The sequence below is a fragment of the Ursus americanus genome, chromosome 20, assembly GCF_024610735.1.
Source record: "Ursus americanus isolate L20-20 chromosome 20, mUrsAme1.1.p, whole genome shotgun sequence".
Lineage (NCBI taxonomy): Eukaryota > Metazoa > Chordata > Mammalia > Carnivora > Ursidae > Ursus > Ursus americanus.
In genome coordinates this window covers 31329600-31356152 of record NC_142146.1, presented here as the reverse complement: position 1 = coordinate 31356152, position 26553 = coordinate 31329600, and the positions used below count along the sequence as shown (strand labels likewise).

Genomic DNA, 26553 nt, shown 5'->3' with positions numbered 1-26553 from the left:
TCTCGTTTGGCTGTGTCTGGTGCTCCTTTCTGCACCCACAGCCCTTCTCTTTCCTCCCTCATAGTGCTTGTCATACTCTAAGAATATTGTAATGATTGATCTTCTTTTCTATCTCCCTCATAGATGTAAAGCACTTCAAAGGGAGGGACTCCTTTTTATCTCTGTGTTCCTCGTGCCTGGTATATAGCACCTGGGGCTTAGTTACAGGTGCTCTTTTACGGACCACAGAAGAGATGCACAGATAGAGGCCACAGGGCACAGCTCAACAAACAGGGATCTTCTGAGTGCTTAGAGCTTTTTAAAGTTGGAATGTATTAGGAATGGTGAACTTCCTGTTTCTAGAAGTGTGAAACATAGGCTGGGTACACTTGACACCAGTTGTCCACCTGAGATTTGTCAGGTATTTCACTGTGAGTAAAGTTATAAATTTGGAGACATGAATGGAATTCATAGATTGAATATATAGCTAAACTAATTTCACAAGTTCATCTGCGACAGGATTTAGAATTTAGGGGAAAGTAATCATCTTCTATCTTAAAATATTTTATAATAAAAATCTAAGGAGTATGTTTGTGTTAATCCAGTTTTAGGCTTTGGCCACCATTGCAACCCCTAATTCCAGCTTTAGGTCATAATCTTTTTGGTAATGTTAGCACAGTTGAGTAATTGAACTTTGTTTATTTTAAAAATTCATCTTTTGAGTAATAATGTATGCATATGATATAAAATTCAAAAGACATAAGGAGTATACAGTGAAAAATAAATCCCCATCCCCAACCAATCTATACCAAGTTGCCCTTCCATTGGCAGCCTCTGTTACCTGATTCCTGTCTCCCATTCTAAAGATAGTCTGTACACAGATAAGCAGGTGTGTGTGTGTGTGTGTGTGTGTGTGTGTGTATTTTAACAAGTAACATACTGCATACTTTCTGCAGTTTGCAAAGCACTGAGCAACGTATCCTGGTAAATTTTCTCTGTCACTACATATAGAGTGGAATGTTTTTTCTTTCAAATCACCAAAAAATACATTATATGGTTACAGTTTGGTTTATTGATCAGTTACTATGAGAAAAAAAATAAGACCCAGATTTGGGAAGGGTCTTGCTTAAGGTAGTAGAAGCAGAAGACATGGGAGGTAGAGGTGACTTGAAATGGGAAGGTCACACAAGGGGGCAAGAGAGATGTGGCTTCTTCACTTGAGAAGACACAGAGCGTTTTTCATCTGATCATGTTGGCTCTGGGATGCAATCATGAACTTTCTGGAGGAAGGCCACAGATCCTATGGTCTAACACTTAATCAGAAATTCTCAGTTCTTGCTTTTTAAGGTGTGCCAGGAGGTAAAATATTTCTTCCAAGGCTCTCCAGGCTCTCCTTGATACATCTCTTCACACTGTAGATATTTTAACATTAGTTTTCACACATCAAAGCTTTTTGCTAATAGTGTTGTTTTTCAGTGTTTACTTGGTTGTTTTGTCTTCCCAAACAGACTATGGTCTTCTCAGAGGCTGAAGCTGTATCTTATTCTTGACATCTGTGTCACATAGCCTTAGTGGGTGGTTGTTAAATACCATTGGTTAATTGCATTTGCAGGTGGGATGAGAACTCTGGTATTTCTTCTCTTTCACAAGACCAAGTGGTCAAAAAAAGCAAAGACTACTAGGTGGTTTTAACAAATAATTAGTTTTCTTCTATATTCCAGAACATTCTCTAATATCTGGGAAAAAAGCATGCCACTGCATCTGTTAAATGTCAGTAGATATTTTAGGTAGCTGGAAGGCAAAAATATACCAAAATATAGCAGAACATTCCCCCAACTCACATCCACTCTGTAGCTGTTCTCTGGTTTCAGGAATTCTTCATCCTTGTCAGGAGGGTCTTCAGGGAACTTGTCCAGAGTTCCTACAGCAGCCCCAGGGGCCAGCTGGCAGTATCTCCTACAGAGTGGGATTTCTATGAAAAAGGCAGCACTTCTGGTAAATTCAGAGAAATTAAAAGGCTATATGGCTATAGGCAAATGTATTCACTTTAAATCTGTACTGTGTTCCAGAAGGAAATGGCTTTACTCATCAGCTGCCTATTTGCAATTGCCATTTGTTTCCAAGTAAGGGAAGATTACCCAAAATGTTTATTTTTTAGCTTATTCAAATATTTACATTTTCTCTAGCTTCTTTTCTGAAATATTTTGGCTCACTCTTTTTTTCTAATAAACAACTGCTGTTCAGATATCCTTTGTTCCAGTAGATTATGAATCTGTTTCTTCAAAGGATCATGGGCAAGTGATATTCCTCATAGATTGATCCATGGCAAAGTAAAGAAAATAGGACAGTGATAATTGGCAGTTTGTTCTGGACTCCATAAACTGCAATTTAAAAATTAATATCATAAGGGTTTCGGAGAGAGAAGAGAACTGCCTTGTGAATGTCTGCCATGTTTAGATAGTCCCCCAGAAAGGGAGCCAGCAAAGGGCAGGCTTCTGTGCTTTCATACTCCTTATTCCCCTAGGCTGCTTTTCTAGCCAAAGGGTCAGCCTTCTCAAACCTCCTACCGAGCTCCACTCACTAGCTCATTTCCCTCCCCCTTGCCTCTTTGAGATACTCGAGTGCTAATCTTGTCCCCTGCCCTCTGCATTGGCATTAGGCCCTTTGACCCCGTTTGCCATTCTCTGCTTTCCTAGAAGTTCTGGTCCCTGGTTAGCTGTGCCTCTGCTTACAGTAACTGACACCTGGAATAAAAGAGACAGCAAATGTGGGGATACATACATTTGGCTTTGAATCTGTTAAGTTTGAGAGCTGTAAGATTATTTTATATATATATATATATATAAACCTAGTAGGTAATTGGGCATATGGGAGAGATTGAAGGTATAAGAGAGTGAGAGACCAGTGGATGATACGAGATCCCATTGGTGGTGAAATGGACTAGAACCTAGTATACGAGGAGAAGCGAGTTCATTATTTGGAGAGGAGGATATATGTTTCCTTGGGACTCAACAAAGGTTGAGTTCTCTAACAGATCTCCCTGGTGCTGAAAAGATTGACAGGAGGTTCCTGTGGGCTGGCCAAGGGAGATGAGGACATTGTCTGAAGAGTGAAGAAGTGAGGGTAGCAGGTAGCGAAGTGGTGAGGTCCTGTGGCAATTGGAATGAATAGACTAGGGAGGGAGAGGAGTCTGTGAAGAAGGGCTTGCTGACAGGATTAAGGGCCTACCTTGAGCCTGGAGGCCATCTTTGTGTAGAAGCACCCTTCTCTCCTGGGATGTGATTTCCTATAGCATTGCTGGGCAGCAATGGAGTTAGAGATTGTTGGGGTGCTGGTGCAGCCCTCTGAGGTATGAGGATGCCAAAATGACTGTGTGAGTAACACAGTCGTCTTTGGAACACAAGCTCTGGGAAGGTGAAACCAAGTCATTGGCTGGGCTGGAGAGGAGGGCAATAGCTTAATTGGCTATTGCATTCCAGCTCTGCACACAGCCCTTGGCTTACAAATGTGCTTCATAAATGTTGGCTGAATCAGAGTGGTGGAAACAACTGGTTTTGTAGGAATCTGAAATAGTGGTGGGATCTTTGATTGGGTGGGATTTGTGCATTTGTTTTGGTTTGGAGTAATTCTTTATTTTGTAGCAATACTGAATACTTAATATTGAGGCCACCTATGGCAGGAGACTAAGTGAGCCAAGGGCCAAGGCCTCTGCAAAGTTTTTGTCTGTTGTTGATGTTGATGGTATGAGAAATAGCCATCTTGAGTAGAATTTGTGAGCTTCAGGATATAGGGGATTTTGCACAAGGGAGGAATGTCTAGAAAGGACCTGATGATCCTAAAAGAATGATGACCCTACTGTCTAGGCCCTGAGGGTCAGATATTGTTAAGAACAGAACGATAGGGGAATAGATGACTTCTGAGGAAAGCCAGGTTGCAGGAGAAGGTGGGGAAGACAATTGTGAAAAGCCTAAGAGTGTAAGAGGCTGTTTTGGAATAGTGGGGGTCCCAAGATGGAAGACAGAACAGAAGGGCTGCAGCAGTGTTCTTGGCAGAGCACAGGAGGCTTGTGTCAGAATCTCTGGGGTCAATAGTAAGCTGTGCTTATGGGGAAGTGCAGTGGGGCAGTAGGGTAGCTACTCTGGAATGACTGCTGATGCCACTGGGGTTTGCATTTATTGGGAGGACCTGTGCCAGACTGACGGGCGTGATGTATTAATTATCCAATTTGATCCTCATAATGTGTCGTAGTACCCTCATTTTACAAAAACTGAAATTCAGAGAAGTTAATAATTTACGTAAGGGTCACACAGTCTCATGGTTCCAGTGCAATTCTTGCTTAATTTCTTTTGTGTACTTGGCCTTCATGTATTGTCCTGTTCAAAGATAGCATGGATACAGGGATATAGCCAATGCATTCTCTTAGTGAGTGAGTATTGCTGGAAAGCCTGCTCCTTGGCCCAAACTCAGCCAGGGTGTAGCTGGCTCTCTAGCGCCCCCTGGTGGCAGTGACAGTATTGTGGCGTGCTAAGGTAAGCGTGGAGACTGACTAGCTCAGGGTACCATGAAGTCAGTGATAATGCAGCAGCAAGAACATTTTCTTTGTTGTGAACATGGCACTTACCAAATACAGCCTTTAACAATTGTTTGTATATGTATCTTAACTGCAAAGTAATAGCATGATATTTGTATACCCCTACAGTGTTCAGGGACATTCAATTATGAAAGTGTGAAAAGAGACCCATTCATGGGGGGGAGTTAAATTCATTGGCATGAACGCTTCTTATCCATGGATAGGCACCCTTTGCGCTGGCCAGTGCCTTTCCGTATAAGCTAGGATGATACTCTTTTCCTGTTTCTTTTCATCTTTATTATGTCCCATTCCATTTGCTTTTTTCATTAGCATATAGACACGTTTTAGTACCTCCCATTAAAGAAAGAAAAGCCTCAAAATCTGTCCTCACCTCCCCCCCCCAACCTGGTTCCATTTTTCCTAGTTAAGTTTCTTAAAGAATGGTATCGTAAACCTCTTTCTTATGACTCTTTCTTTCCCCAACCCATTGCTCCTTGGCTTCTGCCAGTTCTAGCTCTTCACCAAAACTACCCTTGTGACCACTGAATGGGAGAGGGGTACCATTCTTATCAAGACGCCAATGGGCTGTACAAAAAATAATGTGAAATATAAGACCTCATTGAAGGTCTTAAAGTTGGCAGCTGTTCCGAATTTCAGCTGTTGTTTTGCAGTTTGAGCTGTTTTTTCCATGACCATCAGTCTAGCAATAGGGCTGTATTTGTTGTTGCTAGTAGGTTATATTTTTTCCTAAAGATTTTATTTATTTATTTGACAGAGAGAGAGGGGGAGAGAGAGAGCGCACAAGCAGGAGTAGCTGTAGGCAGAGGGAGAGGCAGAGGGAGAAGCAGGTTCTCCACTGAGCAGGGAGCCCGATGCAGGACTCAATCCCAGGACTCCAGGATCATGACCTGAGCCGAAGGCAGACGCTTAACCAATTGAGCCACCCAGGCGCCCCAGATGCTGGTTGGTTATGTTAAGCCACCTATGTAGGCCAGGCATTGATAGTTAATATTGGTGTTCCAGTGATATCTTCGTAATCACCTCTTTTCCTTTCTGGATTCTGAATTAATTGAGAAATAGATTCAGAGATTAGATGGGTATCCAAACATAACCTCTATGGTGAAAGCTGAGATATTCTATGAGAAACTTGTGCTTTGTAATCTGCTTGTGGAGTGAGTGGATCTGCAGAGTAGACTTTCACCACCAGCCACATGGAAGCCCTCAGGGCCTGGCATTTATCAATCAGCGAAGACATTGCTAAATAGTTAGTGATCTGTAAATTACACATCTCAACAGCTTGGCTCGTCATGTCTGTCTCTCCAGGACCTCTGTCAGTGGCTGTGTAGTCCTCAGCAAGATTTCTGAATCCTAGAATGCAGCTTTTACAGGAGAGTGGTAGTACTGTTCTGGACATGATATATAGGGTGGCTTACTGGGCTGAGTTTTCATCTAATTGAAAATTCCTAGGACTGTTTGTGACGATTAGGATTTTGTTATAGCTAGATTATTTGTACATATGAAAGACTCATGCATTTGCTAGTTCATGAGCTAATCAGTGAAGTCAGACTGTTAGTGTCCTTTCCATTATCACAGATTCAGTTTATTCATTTCTACATTTTACAGGTTGAATATAAGCTGGGATTCCAAGTAGATAATTTTGTGGCTATGGACATGCCCCAGGTCAACATTTCTGCTCAGGGGGAAGTTCCACGCACTTTATCAGGTGAGTCTGAAAGAGTTAACAGACTGTGTTCAATTGCATCCTTCATATCTCAAAAATAACAGTTTAATAATTGATAGGTAGTGTATCTTACTTGATAGGCTTTTAGACTTAAGATGTATAAGTACTTTGAAAAGTAATATTTGAAAATCCTGATTATTTGCACTGTGTTTTAAACCATTCCCTCTTTTCCATCCGTTCCAGAACTGTCTATGCTCACTTCTTCCTTGTCTCCTTTTCTGCATTGCTGGCTTTGGCCTCCACATGGGTCTCTGTGTCTGGTCTTGTTCCTCTTCGACTAATTCCCACACCATGGCCTGGATCATCACTGAACACTCGTATCCGACCAGATGACATCAGGCCCATCAGGGCCCCTACCCTTGTCAACTGAGTACACTGTAGACTCTCCCACCAGTGTGCTGTACGTTTATCCTCTGCCCCTGCCCCCCTGTCTGGCCCTGTCTCTGCATTTGCCCCAGCATTCCTGTGGCACCATACTACACGCAGTTTTGACATCCTTGCCTTTGCATATGCCAGTCTGTGTATTTGGAACCACCTTTTCCTCTTCTCTGCTTATTAAACTCTTACTTATACTAAATATTCTTCAAGACTCAAAATCTGCACTGCCCTTTTCCTGCTTCCTTCTCTCCCTCCAGTTCTTATTAACTCTTTCTTCTGTTCTTCCTACCCTGTCGGATCTTGTAATTTGCCTATTTTTGAACTGATCACATTATCTTGTAATTCTTTGTGCTTGTCTCTCCTTGCTGGCCTATGGCTACCGTGAGGGCAGGAGCTGTCTTTTTCAGCTGTCTGCCCTTGGTGCCTAGCGCTGCATCTGCACAGAATAGTCACGTAGTACGTGGCTGACTAAATGATTTAAGTGTCATATATACCCCAGTTTAACTACTGTTGAGCCAACCTTTTGAGAAAGGCTCCTGAGGATTTGAGATTTTAAGAAATGCAAAGCAAACCTCTTTAAACTTGAAAGTGTAAGCCATGTACTTTCCACAGTATAGCCGTATCATGGACCTTATCCATTGTTATCAGTGACACACATTAAGCTTTAGGAAAGTGTAGGGAGACTTGCTCATATTTATGGATCAGTTTCTGTTTAGATGATTAAAGCCAGTTTCTGTTTAGAAAGGTTTTTTAAAAAAATTCGTAGTTGATTAATTTATCAGGTTTATCAGTTTACAGGTTTATATTTAATCTCTTCATTAAGAGCAATACGCCATTGCACTTTGGTGGTAAATTGTCTTTCTTTTTTATCAAGTAATTGTTTCTGTTGCTGATGTGACTGGTAAGGTAGCAGGGTTTGCCTTATTTTGTAGATTTATTAGAATAAGGACTTATGAAACAAAGTGATCTGTTAAAAATCATGACCAAAGTTGAAAATAGTGATCTCTTCCTTTATGTCTTGGCTTGTTCTTTAATGCTAACTTTTATATCTATAACGAATGAAGAAATAATGTCTGAAGCTGTGTAGTCTGAAGGTTAAGTTCTCTGAAAATTTCTGTTTAGTATTATGTAAATGTGTTATTTTTAGTTTTATGCAACAAAAATAAAGAATTCTAAAATACTAGGTATGATGTTGATTTTTAGAAAAGTGAAATATCTTCTTTTTTGCTTTTTAAACAGTGTTTCGGGTCGAGCTTTCCTGTACTGGCAAAGTAGATTCTGAGGTTATGATACTAATGCAGCTCAACTTGACAGTAAATTCTTCAAAAAACTTTACAGTCTTAAACTTCAAACGAAGGAAAATGTGCTACAAAAGTAAGGAATTTATTTACCAAAGCGTGTGTTTTATATAGATGTGATAAGGTCAAAAATACATTTTGTTGTCTCTTTACAGATTTGTGACCAAATCTTGATGTTAGTTGCAAGTGAAAAAAGAAAGAGCACTGACAGATGAAATTCTGAGATAATCACCAGGTAGCTTATTGCCAGGAATCTCCCTCGGGCCCTGCGTTCTCAAAAATCTTTTATCAGGATTGCTAATTTTCCAGTAGGGATGTGAAATAGTACTCAAGTGGCTGGTCACATAATTGTGATAGGGGCCCCTGAGTTACTGAGTGTTCACTGTGTTTTCCTTATAGAGGTGCTGTTGCGCAGAAGCATTGCCTGGGGTCAGAAGGACTGGGCCTGAGATGGTTAAGTTTTAGTTTTTTCATTTGTAAACTGGGCGTAATAACCTGTTTCATAAGTTATTCTTTTTTATTTCTTTTAGATTAATTGAATCAAACCTAAATCTTAGAATACCATATGTGGGTACTTAACAGATGTTAGTAGCTTCAGTTTTGAATAATCGGTTACTCAAGAAATAACAGTGGCTGTGAGAATTCCCAGCACATAGGCTGTAGATGAAAGAATTTTAGAGTTTCTCCTTAAAGGTCATCTAGTCCAGCCCAATTACTTTAAGTTGCACAGAGGTAAGGTGACCTAAATTTGCACGATCACTTAGGTTACTATCTAAGGGAAAGTAAAACCCTCTAAACTTATTGAGTGCCTACTGTGTGACAGGTGCTTTACTTCCATGGAACCTAGTTAATCGTTACAATGACCCTAGGCAGTGGTTCTCTCATTACCTCCATTTTCTCAGGAGGAAGCTGAGGCTCAGAGCATCTGACCAACTTGCCAAGGTCAGACAGCTAAGTGGTGCAGCTGGATGCAGACTCGAGCTCTTAGCTCCATTATTAAACTCTCTCTTAACACATTTCCTAATTGAAGTTAGCGCTGAGTGTTATGAAAGTACCTAAGGCCAGCAAGTGAGTTACAATGGCTGATGTCCAGATACATGCCAATAAAAAAGCTCTCCTGCACTGGAATGGGCATTTTTTAAATGGAAAGTTAGCAGGCACCTTTTAGCTTCAGTGTTTTGAGACATTTTTCAGTTCTAATATTTCCAGTTATGTACCTACTTTCATGTAATTTTAAAGCCAAGGTGGACTTTAGAGTCTCTCTAGTTCAGTCTAGTCATTATATAATTGATATGAGGAGACGGGGCCCTAGAGCGACTGCTTGAGCTCATACAGCCAGTCAGTGAGGAGTATAGAAGGCCTGGTTCCTGATCCCTAGGGAGGGGGGGTATGACTGTACCATGGTGCTTCGCCTAATGTCAAAGGCAGGATGATGGCCAAATGTGATGTGATCTGTGGAGCCCACCACTTAGTAGCCACGAGGTGAAGGATCAGCCGACATTCAGAATGCTCCCATACTTTCTCCATTTTCTTTAATGTGGTACATGAAAATTAACATTAAAATACAGTTGGTGTAATTTTCTGCTCTGTTTTAGACTTAAGTTTAATATAGTCACCTCCTTTTCATTTGGTCATCATACTCTGGCCACCCCACTTATCCAGTTTATGACTCCTATTTAATATGTGATCCTAAGGGTTTTCTACCCTACTACATTTAAAAAATTGCAACAGAAAATATATCTGTACTATATTGAATGCTAATGGGTATTACTGGCAAGAAAATGTTCCTTTTTTATGTGAGGGTGGGGACTGCTTGATCAGGTAAGTTTCATTACTTAAGAACTCCTCAGAGCCTTTATACTTTGCTAATGTGAATTATGCACCTCCACAGAGGTTAAAATATGTTTTCCCCCAAACGTCTTAACCGTAGAAACCCTTTCTCATTGAGCATCCATAAGTAGTACCCATAGACTGGGGATTGGTGATTATAGTGATGATCATCAGAATAGTTAATGTAGCATTTATTATCTTGCAATAAATCCCTCGTTGCTTAATTCAGGCAGTGTTCTAATAGAACACAAAACTGTGTTAGAGAAAAACTCAAAAAACGTAATTAAAGTATTTAAGGATTTTCATGGAAAAGGAAGAATTTCTAAAGCGTCTTTTATCTTTTTTTTTTAAATTCAGAACTTGAAGAAGTAAAAACTTCAGCCTTGGACAAAAACACTAGCAGAACTATTTGTAAGTGTTACTGTATGACCTTTCTCCATCACGAGGGAAGAGAAATGGCTGACTGCAGATGCGCATGATTGTGTGAAGCTCAGAGGCTTTATAGAGTCCAGTTTGTCAAAAGATACATGAGGCCTTGCTGTTTATTTCACTGATGTTTTGTAGATTGGTATATAGTCAGGTAAAATGATTAGAATACTGACATTTTTGTGAAGCAAAATTCGTACGTATTTTATAGCAGATGATCTATAAGCAAGAATTTTTATCACATCATTTCGAATGGTTATAATTAAAGTATGAACATAAAAACATGGATAAGATCCTCATCTCAATAGCAGAAGGTTAGAACATCTGACTTGCGACCTGGACCGGTTAACCCTCAGCTAATTGCACCCAGGTGAAAATGCAAGCTTAAGGATACTTAAAGATGCTTATTTAAACCTAGAGAGCAAAAACTCAAGTAGATCTTTATTTTTTGGTAATGGTTGTGTTTAGGTGGTATAACTTTTAGACGTCTTTTTTCCTTTTCTGAAGTGGACACATCATTAAGTCTTACACTTCCTGAGATAGTTTTAATAGCACTATCTTAAAAGGATACTAGATTCTGTTCATAGAAGTAAACTGAAAAAAAGATTTGTGGTGGGGAGGAATTTCAAATATGCAGAAGTTGAGAGAATGCTCTGATGAACCTGCATGTGACCATTACCCTACTTTCAGTAATGATGGATGTTTTGCCAGGGTTGTTCCATTGATTTTCTCCTCCTTTTCTGGATGGGTAAGTGGGTGGGGGAGGAGTAGAATATTTTAAAGCACAATTCAGGCATCATATCATTTCATCCATAAATATTCCAGCATGGATTTCTTTTAAAAAAGGTAATTAAAGGCCGCCTGGGTGGCTCAGCCGGTTAAGCATCTGCCTTCAGCTCAGGTCCTGATCTCAGAGTCCTGGGATGGAATCCCGCATCGGGCTCCCTGCTCAGCAGGGAATCTGCTTCTCCCTCTGCCCCTCCCCCTGCTTGTGTGCTCTCTCTCTCAAATAAATAAATAAAATCTTTTTTTTTAAGGTAATTAAAAAAAATAACCCACAATCCCCAATGCCTATTTACTTGTATTTGATTTATCACATTTAACAAAATTAACAAAATTAATAATAATTCCTTAATAAATTCCAATAGCGGACAATCACCTGATTGTCTCAAAAATATCTTTTTAGCGTGTTGCCTCCACATCAGGATCCAAATGAAGTCCACACACTTATTTTGTTGACACATATTTTATATTAATCAGAAATCACCCACCCCCTCCTTATATTACTTTTCTGTTGATGAAATTGAGTAATTTATCCCATCGAATTTCTTGTGTCTGATCTTTGTGGTGCAGATATTTTTCTTTCTCCTATAAACTGGTAATTAGATTGTACTTGATTAGATTTAGGACCAGTTCTTGGCAAATAGAGTTCATGGATGGTAGTATGTGCTTCCTGTTTTATCTTTTTCTTACCTCAGGAGGCAAAGAGTATCTAGGTATCCCAAAGTAGACTTTTTTTTTTTTAAGAGATTTTATTTTATTTATTTTAGAGGGAGAGAGAGTCTTAAGCAGACTCTGCACTGAGCGCAGAGCCTGACACAGGGCTCGAACTCACAACCCTGAGATCATGACCTGAGCCAAAACCAAGAGTTGAACACTTAACTGACTGAGCCACTGGCAGGTGCCCTGCAAAGTAGGCCGTTTTTTGAGGGTAAAATAATACACGTTAACTACTCTTTTAGAATATTTCATTTGGATTTATCTCTAAGAAGAAAGAAAAACTATTTAAAAAAAAAATCACTGCTCCCCAAATTTACTTTGAAAGTTCTGGTGACTTTACCCATTTCTTTTATGCTAGTAGGATGTTATTTCACACAGAGAGACTAGAATATTGCATATTCTTGGTCTCTGGCTGTCTTTGCTTCAATATCTCTCTCCTTCCCTCCCTTTCTGTCCATTCAGCATCTCTTGAGAGTCAGTGATGTGCCAGGTGGTACAATTAAAGCAGAGGATTAAACTGAGCAAAACAGACCCTGCTCTTAAGGGCTTATACTGTAGTGGATGAGATGGACAAGGCACTAACGCAATCATAATAACATAGTGTGGCAAGCTATGATAAGGCAAGTGCGAGGTGCTTTGGGAACCCTGCGGAGGGGCATATAATCTCCGAGGGAGTGAGGGACAGCTTCCTGAGGAAAGGAGGCATCTCGTCTGAGACTTGAAGGGTTGACCAGGTGGTGGCAGGTGAAATGTCAAAATGAGGGAATGGGAGCCGTGCATACACAAGCCTGGAATTTGGAGGTAAACAAGCAGCATACATTCGGGGGGGGGGGTGGTATCTGCCCAGCAGTATCCTCTTCTCTACCCCGTGTGTGCTTGGATAGGTACTGCCCGCACCAGCCTTTGGGACCTCCCTTTTCTGCCTCTCCCAAGATTGAACAATCCGTGGCATCCTTGAGGAAAGTCAGGCCTTCATTTAGGCTGTGTAAAGTGTAGCTGCCCTAGAAGCTGTTTGGTCTCTTTGCTTTAATCTATTCTGATTTATTGTTTGTTGATTCAGTTTAAATTTTAGAAAGCAGTGTTACACGTTTTTGAAAGCTATAGCTTTTATCTTTTGTCCTTACCTATCCCCAGAACTCCACATTTGTATTTCTGTCAACTTTGACCTCTCCGTGTAGATGTGTACTGGGTACTCAACAAAACTCTTGATTATCTCTCTTTCTTCCCCCAACCTGCCTTTTCCCCCCAATCTTTGTAAAGGTACCATTATCCACCTAATTCTTTAAGCCAAAGTTTTGATTTCTCTTTTTCTTTTTAACCCCAATATCATTCATTAGCAGGGTCTGTTGACTGTGCTTTCAGTCTATTAATTTATCTTCAGTAACACTCTTGCCCACACCACTACTGTCTCTTTTTTGGACTACCGTAGTAACTTTCTAACTCGTTCCCTGCCCTTGTTCTTGCTCATTCCGCAAACCATTCTTTACACAGTGTGCAGTTAGCTTGGTTTTTTTCTTTTTCTTTTTCTTTTTTTTTTTTTTAAGATTTTATTTATTTATTTGACAGAGAGAGACAGGCAGCGAGAGAGGGAACACAAGCAGGGGGAGTGGGAGAGGAAGAAACAGGCTCATAGCGGAGGAGCCTGATGCGGGGCTCGATCCCAGAACGCCGGGATCACGCCCTGAGCCGAAGGCAGTTGCTTAATGACTGAGCCACCCAGGTGCCCCAGCTTGGTTTTTTTTTTTTTCAAGTCTCATTGTGTGTATCATTCCTTCACTTAATAACGATTTCCTGTCTTATGTAGGGTAAAACCCAGATTCCTTAGGTTTTATTCAATAGAATTATGATGTGAGTACTCATCATCAAAACTTACTTGATGCCTTGGTTACACCAGTTCTGCTTCTATTTCTCTGTCCTCTCCTGTGCTGGATCAGATCACATGTATCTCTGTCTCTCTGCATCTCTTCCTCAGTTTGTGTGTGTGTGTGTGTCTGTCTGTCTTTGAGTTATTTCCCCCATTGCCAAAGTTTGCTTTCTCTTTCCCTCTCTGTTTTGAATAATACAAAGTTGAACACTATTTCATGAGTGGGGTCTTACTATCCTGCCCTTATCTTTGAAAATAAATAAGCAAAATCATCTGTTACTCTTATAAGAGAAAAAGACCAAAATTTTATTGTTTTTTTAAAATGTGTGGGTCACTCTGTTGTATATTCCTTCTGTGAGTCAGTGGTTGGCAAAAAGATGTCTGATCTTTCCACTCTAGATGTCACCGTTGAAGAGATATGAAGGGTATATAGATCTGTGCTGTCCATTATGGTGACTGCTAGTCACATGTGACTTTTTAACTTTAAAGTAACTAAAATGAAATAAAATTAAAACTTCAGTTCCTCAGTAGTACTGGCTACATTTCAAGGGCTTCGTAGCCACCGGTGACCAGTGGCTGTTGTATTGGATAGCATTTCCATCACTGCAGAGAGTTCTGTTGGACAGCGCTGCCAATCATACATGTAAAACTTGGGACTTTTGTACTCATTAATGAAAAGCTTTGTTTAAAACCCTTTTTAAAAGCTCCTTCAACAACACTAAAAAAGTTTTAAAAATTGTGAGAACTTATATCAACACACCACCGGTAACTGATCTTACCAAGGAGTGGGCACATGAAATGAAATTTTTTTTTTTTTTTACAAAGAACAGGATACTCATTGTTTATATTGGGTCATAGAGCAATTGATAATATTTGCTTAAAAAGCTTAATGTGCTTTTCGTTTTTATTTCAGATGATCCTGTACACGCAGCTCCAACTACTTCTACACGTGTGTTTTATATCAGCGTGGGGGTTTGCTGTGCAGTAATATTTCTTGTAGCAATAATATTAGCTGTTTTGCACCTTCATAGTATGAAAAGAATTGAACTGGATGACAGGTATTCTACCTATTTTGGGAAAGGAAAAAATTAAAGCGGGTATTTGCATTTACATAGGAGCCCACACACGCGCATGCATTTGTGGTGCACAGGGGAAGGAGGGCGGATGATCAGGTCTTGCCAGAAGAAATACTGCTGTCTTTGTGATTCCTGTCATTGTGTTTTTCTGAGACTATTTAAAAAACTTTTTTTGAAGACAGAAATTATAGTTTATTAGTTGCTGGGTAAGAAGTGAGGATCACATTTTTGTTCCCATCCGTTTAACGTGACTCTATTCCAGACTCCTAGTACTTTTTTAAGATAGCCCTGTTTCTTCCTCCCAGTTCATCCTTCTAACGTTATGCATCCATCCAGTAAATGTTTATGGAGAACCTGCTGTGATTTAAACCGTTGGTTCTCACCCTGGTTGCACTTTATAGTCGTGGGTGAGCTTTTAAAACAAAGGTCCCACCTTCCAGAGATTCTGATGTATTTAGTCTGAGGTGGTGTTGGGGCACCAGTATTTTTCTTAAAGCTTCCTGGATGGTTCTAATGTGTACCCTTGGAGATACGCTGGATTAAATAATGTTAAGTGCTGGGAATATAAAAAAAATTGATGATGATATACCTTATAGCTTCAAGTATTCCTCTTTGACATTAATCTATAATTATAAGTTTATAAATTTGATGATTATGATTTGTGTAGTACAGTGTGAGAATAGAAAAGGTGCTTGTCCCAGCCTGGGTGGATCAGAGATGACAGAGAAGACTTTATAGCCAGGATAGGGTGAGAGGTAAAGATGGAATGACAGCTTTATTTTCCCAGTGCATAATTCTTATTTTCCTCCTCATGATTCCCATTTGGTGATTGAAAGATTTCCAGCTTCATGACTTGGCTTTCAAAGCCCTCCTTTATGTGGAGAGGTAATTCCCATACTCGTTGAACTTTCCTTTCTTTCTTACTGTACCCCTACTTATGCTGTAGTCATATGATTATGTGTTCCACACTTTGGCCCTATATTTTGCCCTTTAGGACTTTAGTTCGTGTGTTCCTTTTGCCCACAGGGGTCCCTGCATTTTCCACCAGTCCACACCTGTTCCTTCTTCAGCTTTCAACTCCCCATTGCCATTTCTTTCATGAAGTCTTTTCTAAGCCTCCCAACTGCCCTTTCTCCCTCCTCTGTTTCTCTCTCTCCTGCCTCTCCTTCTCCCTGTCTCCCTCTCTGTCTTTCCTTGGTAGCAGTTACTGTACTTTTTTCTCCTGTAATTTTTTGTGTACTTGTCTCTCCCACTAGACTGTAAGCTTTGTCCTATTAGGGAGCATATGTCTGACTCAGTGCTGAATCCCCAGGCCGACACAGTGTCATACACACAGTGGATAGGCATATTGGTGGCATAAACAAAACACAAGGGGACAGGGAACTGGTTGGATTCAATACCTGCCCCTAACTACTCTCTGTCCCCTCTGTTTTACTTGCTTTATCCGAGTAGAGAAGGAAGAGGAAGGAGGTAAGAATGAGAAGAGAAATACATAGGTGACGTGTTGCACAGTAGGTTTTGTGTATATGGTGTGGTGGTGAAGTTAGAATTGGGGTTTACAGAAGAAGAAATGGCATTTGGAAGCTTCTGAGTGGGAAGTAAGGTAGCAGGAACTTTTAGATAGGACTTTGAGTTAGAGTTTAGGGAGCCACTGAGGAGCATGGCATTTAGGAGTCTTGATACACACATTTTCCTTGAATGCTTACATGTGTGCTAGGGCTTTGAACACACAGTGACCAGAGTTATGCAAAAGCTGTCAGATTATGGGGCATATACCTCAGCCTGCTGAAATAATCAGTTACCACTCATGTATTGGGTGTTCCAGTTCTTTCTGTTTTCAGGCAAAGGTTTCCAGACATTGTCTGAATAAAAGCAACTTATGTTATTGCTTGTTTTCAGAGTGTAACCTAGTGGTTAAGACCATAGACTCTGGAGCCAAAGTATCTCTGAATTCTGGCTGTTCTACTTAACAAACTTTATGACTAGTAACGTACTCAACGTCTTTGAAGGCTTTTCACAAATTCTGAGGTGGTACAGGAGTGCCACCTACTGTTCAGTTACTGGAAAGAAACAACCAGTAAATAATTTTGAGTGTGGCCATTTATTTAACCGTCAGGGTATGTTGGTTGCAGGTATTGTATAAGTAGTAGTTCCACTTACTCTATACAACTGGAACCTCACAAAAATCCTGGGAGGTAGCTTTGCTTAATCCCATTTTATGGGTAAGTAAATTGAGGTCCTTTATTTTCCCCTCTTTGGGGATGGTAATGTTTCTCTTCCCTCCTCTGGACTTTTAACAACATTGATTTTAGTCTGATCTTGGAGTAGTACTTAGAACTCCAAAAACAGGTGCTCTGTGGTTACCCACCGAAAAGACAGAAGTACAAGCTTGAGAGGTATTAATTTGTAGTAATCTTGAGTACAGGGTTAGCAGTTACTTGAGCCTGCCACCTTCTGGATCTCCCATATTATTTAAAGGATGTGGCGTAATGGAATGCTTCAAGTACTAGAGAATTCCGAAAAGTTCCATAAATTCTAAAAAGGTGGGATTGAGGAAGAAGGAAAATGTATGTGATTCAGTAAATGATATGATACCCCTTCCCAAGCCTTGAGCATGTTGGTATATTTGATTTGCTTTGATATTCCTCATTTGATAGATGCCATTTGATTTTGGACCATTAGTGAAATAGGTCTGTCATTCTACTCCTTTTTTAAAAAGCAATCTAAGTAAATGGCATGGGCTCTTTTTCTAAGAGATGACCCATGTGTCCCTAACATGTCTTTGTGTGAGGTTCAGGACTGCTATCTATGGTGTCTGAGGACTAATACCTGCATTTCTGAATGACTGATAACATGAACCTGCTTGAGATTGTAGAGATAGAAAAGAAAAATACCTCTGCATTATGAGATTAAAATTTCAACATGGGATGCTTGTGATGGACATCCATGCATTATTGTGATTGCCATGAGGATTTCAAGCTGGTTATAATGGCTGCATGCATTTTTGTATATATAGAAAAAGGAAATTCCTCATTGAAGCTGACTTACCAGTTATTTCTCTCTTAAAAATTGTTTGCAGCATCAGTGCCAGCAGTAGTTCCCAAGGGCTGTCTCAGCCATCTACCCAGACGACTCAATATCTGAGAGCCGACACACCCAACAATGCAACTCCTATCACCAGTAAGAGTTAATTTAATTCTAAAGATGATTTACTGAAGTTGTCTGTGGTCTGTCTGCCAGTGGTGCCTGTGTGCTTAGTTATTTGTGGGGCATGTGTACCATCCTATACATAGTATCTAACGTGCACAGAGTTAGGCTTGATTTTCAACCTCTGCTTTCTAGAGCATTGAGTGAAATATTCTAAAATTGGAGTAGTAAAAATAATTTTTAAAAAATTTAAGTTTAATTGCTGGAATTAATTTTGGGGGAGATTGCCATAGATTAATTATTTCAAAAAGAATACTGAATCACTTATATAGAAATTCAGAAGGAATATTTTAGGTAGTTAGATAAAATAAGCCATTGAGCTGTATGAAAACAGTCTTAGATTTTAATGAATTGTTTGATAATCTTAAGGACTGTGGACTTTACTTTTTTTTTTTTTTTTTAAAGATTTTATTTGTTTGAGAGAGAGAGAGAGCACTTGGCGGGGAGGGAGGCGCAGAGGGGTCAGGAGAGGGACAAGCAGACTCTGTGCCTCTGCACTGAGTGCAGAGCCAGTCCCAGGACCCTGAGATCATGACCTGAGCTGAAACCAAAAGTCCAATGCTTAACCAACTGAGCCAGCCAGGCACATTGTTTTTTAATCATGATAGGAAGCTAGCTGCCATTAGAATTGCAAACATGGAATCTGATTTCCTTTTTCTTTAAACAGGATTTTGATGAAAGTTTTTATACTGTAACATATTGATGTTGGGGAAAATAATCATTCTTAGAATATAATTTAGACATAATGAGAAATCGGTCTCCACACAAATAAGAAACAACATAATCATCAGAATAAACAGTAGACCACAAATCAGGCTCAATTCAGTAGTACTATTGGTTAATTAGGTTCTTACAGGCCTGTCGTGGTCTTTCAATACTGTTTCCCATTAAAAAGAACTAGGATTCTTTAGGGAAGTGGATGATTTCAGGACTGCATAAGGAATGGACAAGATAAACTGGGACATGTTGAAATGGGACATTTGAGCAACAAAAAGAATGACTACAGTGAATTGAAACATTGAGTATCTGAAAAGCCATGAGTTTGTAAATTTTTTGAAAATGTTGATCACACATGAGAGGTAACTAAGGTACAAATAATGCCTCATTCTGATGACTGGCTGTATGAACTGTGTTTCATATTTCAGCAGTTTCAGAGTAACCATTTAGTGCTGGTTGGTGAGGGAAAATGCTTCTTTACAGAAGAATCCTACCTAATAAATGTGGAAGGAGTGATAGAATTAGAAAATCATATTTGCAACCTCTGTTAAAATATTTGATTCAGGAAAAGGTCATCAATGTTTAAAACTTTGTGAACAAAGGGAAATGGGATCATTTGAGGGATCAGACTGTCACAGCCTGACTCCACTAATGAAACTTTGCATCACTAACAGGACAACTAGATATTTTGTACTCCCCACATGTGATATACCACCCATGGAATATTTTTGTCTCCCCTCCCCACTCCAAGAGTTAACCTGGACCTGATTATAGGTGTGGAACTGACTGGCAGTTTACAAGAAATATAGGGATAGAGGAACAAGTTAAATGATACTGGAAGAAGCAGATGCCAGATATTCTCCAGGATAACTGAGCTGGTTTCTTTAATAGGAGTGTCAAGAAAAAGAAAAGGGGGAAGAGGGAATGCTCAACATTAAATGAAATTTAAAAGAAATCATGACAGTAGTTATCACTGCCAGTGAAAGAAAGAATTATATGCCCTTCAGAAGATATAATTATGAAAAAAGTTCAAATTATTCAGAAGAAACACATCATTGCTTTTAATGTTTAGACGTTAAGCTTTGCTCATTAGTCAATTGATTGTGACCATAACGTTGAAGAAGTAGAGATTCGATTATTATATGCTAAAAGCAAAATACTTTTTAAAAGTCAGTCGAAATTATTTATTAAAAATATTTTTGGTTACTATTGATAAGAAATGCACTTGTTTTTATGGACATTATCTTAAGGAGATAGATGGTTCATATATTATGTATGGTAAAAACACTTCTAAAAAATACAGTGGAAATTCATTTGTGTATAAATAAAAAAGACAAATGAGTAAAAAAATATTTGAAGACATAATGGCCAAGAATTTTCCAAAATAACAAAACACAACAGACCACAGATCCAAGAAACTCCTAAGAACTCCAGGTAGGATTAAACATATATAAATACAGACACCTACACACCTGCGTATATCCTGTTCAGACTGCTGATGAGTGGAATCAGGTGTTGTCAGCCTAATCTTTTGGTCACAGAGCTCCCAAGCCTATCATCTAGATCTTGTAGCAGCCGTCGGTGACTGTCATCTAGGTCTGCTAGCTCTTCAGGGAGTCTTCTTCCCATGTGTTTACCGAAGCACATAAATCTTAGAGATACCATTCCAGCTTTTACTTGTTGACACTGAATCCTTCTCTTATTCTAATATTTTTTTCTTGGAATGGAAAGTTTAAGTTATGGCCAGGTAATTTTGTTCTTGCTGCCATCGTAGTAAGAATGGGAAATACGGGAGCTGAAAAACAGATGTATCTCACAGTGATATGACTAGGCTATATAAAACAAGATTGATGAAATTGATCAGATGTCTTGTTAGAAAAGATAGTTTTACAAACACCCCTTCATTCGAAAAGTTTTTTTGTCAGGAGACTTTATTAGAAAATCTTTGGAAAAAAACAGTCCACGAAAGGGATTAAATTAAATACTGTGAGTCAAAGCTTATTTCATTTGGCTGAAAGGCAATTGATATGGTGGTAATGGTAATATTCATTTTAGTGTTTCTTTTTAATTACTTATTTTAAGATTTTGGGGTAGGTGTAAAGTGTTTCTTTAAAATTTAGTATGACCTTTATAAGCAATTTTTCCCTGTTCATGTGCATGCCTTTTTCCTTTATGATTCTTAGATTTATTTATTCCTGTGACTTGAGTCCTGAGGTGTTGACTGAATTAGTTGACCCTGATGGCATAGTAAGGGTATTTATATTTCTTGGTCTGGCTTTGTTGGCTCCTCAGGTTATCCTACCTTGCGGATAGAGAAGAATGACCTGAGAAGTGTCACTCTTTTGGAGGCCAAAGCTAAGGTCAAGGATATAGCAATATCCAGGGAGAGGATAACTTTAAAAGATGTACTCCAAGAAGGTATGTATTATCTTAAAATCAGTTTCTCAAGGAAGATTTAATGTTAGCACCATAAAATATTTTTTATTTCAAATTTTAAGAATTTCATCTCTTTGTGTCTAGGGATAGATAGAAGTGCACAATTTATTTCCTTTATAAAACTGATTTTCATTTTCTCTTTCTTTAGCTCTTTAATTTTTCTTAATACAGCTTTGGCATAATTCTTAATTTTCAAGTACATTAAAGCGTATATCATATATTAGCGTTTGTTGCCTTTAAATGTATTTTCGTTCTTGTTTAAAGATGATATCACCACCTAGCAAGCCCGTTTGCTGTGACAGATAATATGGGGACTCTAGCAGGCAGAGCAAGCATGGGCTTTGGAATTACATTGCTCTTAATGTTTAGACTGGGATTGGAATTACAACTTCCAATCCCAGTCTCACGATTTATCACCTGTGTGACCTTGGAGAAATCATTTCATGTCTTCCACATCTAATTTCCTCTTCTGTGAATTGGGACTACACTGTCTGTTCTTGAACTGGTTGTGAAGATCAGATGAAATGATGTACATTAAGTGAACTAACACACAATAGATATTTTATGGATATTATCCTTTCCTTCCCCACTTGTTGGTCCTTGTTTTCTTTCTTGAGTTTTAGGGTATTAATTAGGGAGATGCTGACAGAAGAATATAGAAATTAATAATAAAGTACTTCATTGAGCCCCTCAGGTTCTCAGCAGAGATTCTCAATAGGGAATTACCTTTTTCTTTCCCCCTTTCACAATCCAGTTTGGAATGTCTTGAATACAGATAAGTCATTCTGAATTCATCTCTTGGTTGAGTTGCTTTTAGGTCAATCACAGCTAAGAGAGAGGTTTGAACTACCCCCAGTGACAAATAGTAATTAAAAGAAGCAAATTTTGGGGGTCTGTTTTTGTATGAGGGGAATCCATTTTTCTCCTTTGTTATTATTCTGAAGCTAAGCCTAGAAACTCATAAATGCCTCCACGGGTACCCCATTACTGAGTTCCAGTATTCCTGGCTATATCTTTAGTTTATTTAGGATAATTCAGAAAGAATTCTCATATACTTAGTTTAAATATGGCATTTCTAAAAGCACGTTAAAATATTTCTTAGTTACAAAGAATTTTTTTTTCTTTAAAAATTTATTATTTTTTTTAAAGATCTTTATTTATTTGAGAGAGAGAGAGGGAGAGGGAGGGAGAAAGAAAGCCTGAGCAGGAGGGAGGGGCAGAGGGAGAGAGACAAGCAGACTCCCTGCTGAGCAGGGAGCCCAGTGCAGGGGATGATTAATGATCTCATTAATTATTATTTTTCCTTTAGGTACTTTTGGGCGTATTTTCCATGGGATTTTAGTAGATGAAAAAGATCCAAATAAAGAAAAACAAGCATTTGTAAAAACAGTTAAAGGTAGGATTTTTTCCCATACTTTTCTAAAATGCTTTCCTGAGGTGGATCATGTCAGTGAAATTCTGTCTCAAATTCTCAGTCTGTGCCAGACCTTTAAATCAGTCCATGTTAATTTAGCTCATATGAGATTAACTTTTGAGGAAATTTGGGCTGTTCTCATAAGGTATAGAAAATAGAGGTCTAATAATTTAAGACGTTAAAACACTAGGTATTACCCAGGTTTGTAGTTAAACTACATCCATTTGACTTCGTTGTTGCTCTATCTAATCTTGTGTTTTTCTTAGGTAAAAATTTTGTTTTTTCTCTCTTAAAAACATTGTTATTAGTTTTTCTTCCTTTCATCCTTCCCACTCCCAATACTGCAGTCTATAAAGAATAAAATGACCCCCAGACTCAAAGTACTTTATGTGAATAGCCTTGTTCACTATCCTCCCACTCCCCCTGCCTTTCTTCTACTATTTTGTATAATGCTGCAGAAATTATCCACGTGCGTATGTCTACTTCTTGGCTTAGTTTTATACGTATAGCTGTAGTTGGCATCGCTGCCCCAAGAGGTGTTTACATTTAAAATATTGATAGATATTGTCTGATTCTTTGCTAAAGGGTAGCACTATTTTAGGTTACCATGAACAGAATACCGATATTCACATAATCTGCTTTTGGAGAAATTTGATGCTTAATTTTTCACTTTATAATTGGTATTTATAAAACCTTAAACCTTAGTTAAATCTGTTTGGTCATTTTAAGAGAAAGAAAAATGTGGTAGTGTATAGGGTGCCTAATGTCTGACAGTGTCTGATATAGACTGAGATGACAAGATGTTAATTTTGAAAAAAAAAATTTAGCATTTTAGTGCAGAAATAGAGGGAAAAATTAAATTCAGTTTTATACGTAGGAGGTGACAATTTTATGAAGTTTTCAAAGTTAATGTATTAGAACTTATGTTTCTAAATCTTCTTAAATGAATTCATGGAAAGTATGAAGGATTTATGTTTACTATTTCTAAAAAGCTGTACCAACCTAACAAAAAAAAATGTGGAATTTGATTTGTTTTAATTTAGCAAAATTGCTTGTTTAAGGATCCTGCAAGTACATACACAGACACACAAACACACACACACATTTTATGTTTTCTAAACAAGTGGTTTAACTTACTGTACTATCATTCAGTATGTATTTTATCTACCTATCTCTCCTAGCCCAAAAGCATTTCTTTTTTTTTTTTTTTTTTTAATATTTTATTTATTTATTCGACAGAGATAGAGACAGCCAGCGAGAGAGGGAACACAAGCAGGGGGAGCGGGAGAGGAAGAAGCAGGCTCATAGCTGAAGAGCCTGATGTGGGGCTCGATCCCATAACGCCGGGATCACGCCCTGAGCCAAAGGCAGATGCTTAACCGCTGTGCCACCCAGGCGCCCCCAAAAGCATTTCTAAAGGGTAATATTTAAGTTAGGTCCGTTAGATTTTCTGACTAGTTTTGAAGGATATTTTACATATTACTCTCTGTAAATGTAAAATTTGAACCCTAAGTTTAATAACTGTTGACTTTTGTTACATTTTCTCCATTTTTAAGGAAATATTTCTCTAATTTTAATATTTCTTCTGGAGTTTATACATAACCTGTGGGCAGTTTACAACTGGGCTGTTACTAATTTGTTCTGAATGAATCTTGAATTAGCAAAAGGGCTTTCTATATAGAATTGGATTGATTTGGGGTTGGAAGCGGGGAAGAAAGGAAATAATAGTGATAAGAAAACACAATGCAGATACTGGGACTGTTTCACAAGATAAGATTTCTCCCTCCGGATGCGCTTGAAATTGTAGTCACTTGGTTGTTTCTACGTCTTACCACTGTAATTATAATGTTCCTTCTGAGCTTGCCGGAAACAAGAGAAAGCACAGTGAGTCCTTAGCCAAGATGTGGTCATGGTTTGCATGAAAAACAAAGAGGAAGTGCGTTGACCACAGTCCTTGCCTCAAAATTATTAGATAACTCCACTTGATTGTGTATCTCTGAGATTTACTCTTTTGGAATGTTATTATTTTTTTAATTGAAGCTGTGTAGAGCTGACCAAGTTCTTTCACAAATCCGTATGCTTTGTTACATGCCAAACAATTAGAAGTGCAGCTTAAAATGTAAGAAGTAAGTTTTTAAAAGATTATTGCCCTTTGCCTTTAGTCATAAGCAAGAAATTGCATTTTGGCTTCTTAAAAAATTCATAAATTTGCACAGAGACTTAACGGACATTCTAATATAAATTTACAGAGATTGAAATTAGGAATCTGAATTTCACACAATAAATATTGTGAAATTGAATTCCATAGAATTAATTAATTTGAGGTTATTGGTGTTAGGGTCTTGTTTTGTTTTATAGCTGCTAATATTTTACAATTTAGAAATAAGTTTTATCATTTTGTTTTTTCTTGTAATTTTTTGGAATGTAAGTATTTTAGAGTATTTTTTTTTAAATGTATACATCTTAAAATAGACTTTCCAGTATTTAAAATTAAAAGACTTGGACTAGATTGGGAAAGGAATCCAGGAAAATGATTTTTTCTTCCCAAATGGATAAAATTATTTTTTCCCCAACTCTCAAAGTGTCCCTTGTTTGATAGAGTATGCTTATTAAAGTTAGGAATTTGAAAATTATTATGTATAAAATGACATGCCCTGAAAAATTAACTTCTACTTGGGTCTTCATACCCTTGACAGGAAAGTAAACAATTACTAACCAGGTGCAGACCTCCAACTGTTATTCATTTACAATCTGAAAAAGACCGTGCTGATCCCCAAGTTGTCCTGGCCATAATTTAATTAAAATTTATTTAGATTACATAGAAATAAAGGCACATTCTGCCATTCCTAGATGATCCTAAATTTTGAGCAGTTTTTAGACAACTAGAGTTTATTCCAGCAGTCATTGGTGTGAAGCACCTTTTCCAAAGAAGTACCAGGTGTTTCATGTTCTTGGCTATTTTTCCCCCCATTTTACATTCCTACAAAGTTTTTAAACTAAGTGAAACTCTCTGGAAAAGTGGAAACAACTAGCAAGTGTGGAAGAGGGAGTGATTCTGGTTAGTTTTAGAAGAAAATGAAGTTGTGATTTCTTAGTTTTGACAGCTCTACTTTTAAGGAGCGAATGTGACACAGACTCATAGTGCCTGAGTTCTGTGTTCTGGATTTTACTCTTGGTTCGGTATTTTACTAGGTAGAGCAGACATTTGGATCCTGTTTTTGCCAATCTTTCTTTTTCTCTCTCTCGTTGTATTGATCAGAAACTTTATAAATTATTACTACTATTTTTACTGTTAATATATAAATTAGTCTTTTTCTTTATATAGATCAAGCTTCTGAAATTCAGGTGACAATGATGCTCACTGAGAGTTGTAAGCTACGAGGCCTTCATCACAGGTGAGAGAAGAAACCACCCAGCATTGAAGTGTTAAGCGTGGTAACATCGTGTGCTACATTTTTATGTTAAGAATTTTGTGGTATGTTCTGAATTGAAAGCTTTTTGGAATAGCTTTTTTTTTTTTTAGAATATTAAAGTGAAATGCATGCCCAGTGCACAAAATTTAAAAATGCAATAAAGTATAAAGAAGAAAATAAAGCAGAGTATATAAGTCCACATCTGAATAAACATAGCTAAACTTTCAGGAGAGTTTTTACATATTTGTGTGCATATTTTCCTTTATAAAATAGATTAGTGATATATATATATATACACACACACACACATATATACACACACACATACACATATGCTAAAAAATATCCGCTGTGAAATTTTTTAACAAAGAATACCAAAGACAAGCATAATGAACACCTGTAATCCCATCTCCTAAACTCAGTGATAGTTAACATTTTGCCCTTTTTGTTTGGTGTATGTGTATATGTCTCTTATTTATCCAGATGATATATAGATATTTATGAGTGTAGAAATATTTTAAAGTACACTGGCTATCTCAACACTTTCAATTCATTTCCAGCATGCAATTCCACCCCCCCAATGAGGATGTTTTCTTAAATAATTGTAACACCATTATTATCTTAAATAAGGTTAACAGGCTCTTTGCTATAACAAAACAATGTACCTAACTCTTCATATAAGTAACTATAAATTCATGTCCACG

At 38.2% G+C, this 26553-nt stretch overlaps 1 protein-coding gene across 2 annotated transcripts in view; it reads left to right on the top strand.

The window, feature by feature from the left end:
- RYK (receptor like tyrosine kinase) overlaps positions 1–26553 on the top strand; it is a 90698-nt gene that overhangs the window by 36610 nt on the left and 27535 nt on the right. Inside the window, exons 3-10 of one of the 2 annotated variants that reach the window (XM_045791799.2) lie at positions 6173–6272; positions 7908–8042; positions 10154–10207; positions 14500–14644; positions 17742–17842; positions 20879–21004; positions 22332–22418; positions 25762–25831. In XM_045791799.2, the coding sequence (XP_045647755.2) occupies positions 6173–6272; positions 7908–8042; positions 10154–10207; positions 14500–14644; positions 17742–17842; positions 20879–21004; positions 22332–22418; positions 25762–25831 (818 nt within the window). Of the gene's footprint in view, positions 1–6172; positions 6273–7907; positions 8043–10153; positions 10208–14499; positions 14645–17741; positions 17844–20870; positions 21005–22331; positions 22419–25761; positions 25832–26553 lie in introns of both variants that reach the window. The other variant, XM_087870211.1, reaches the window with a different exon arrangement.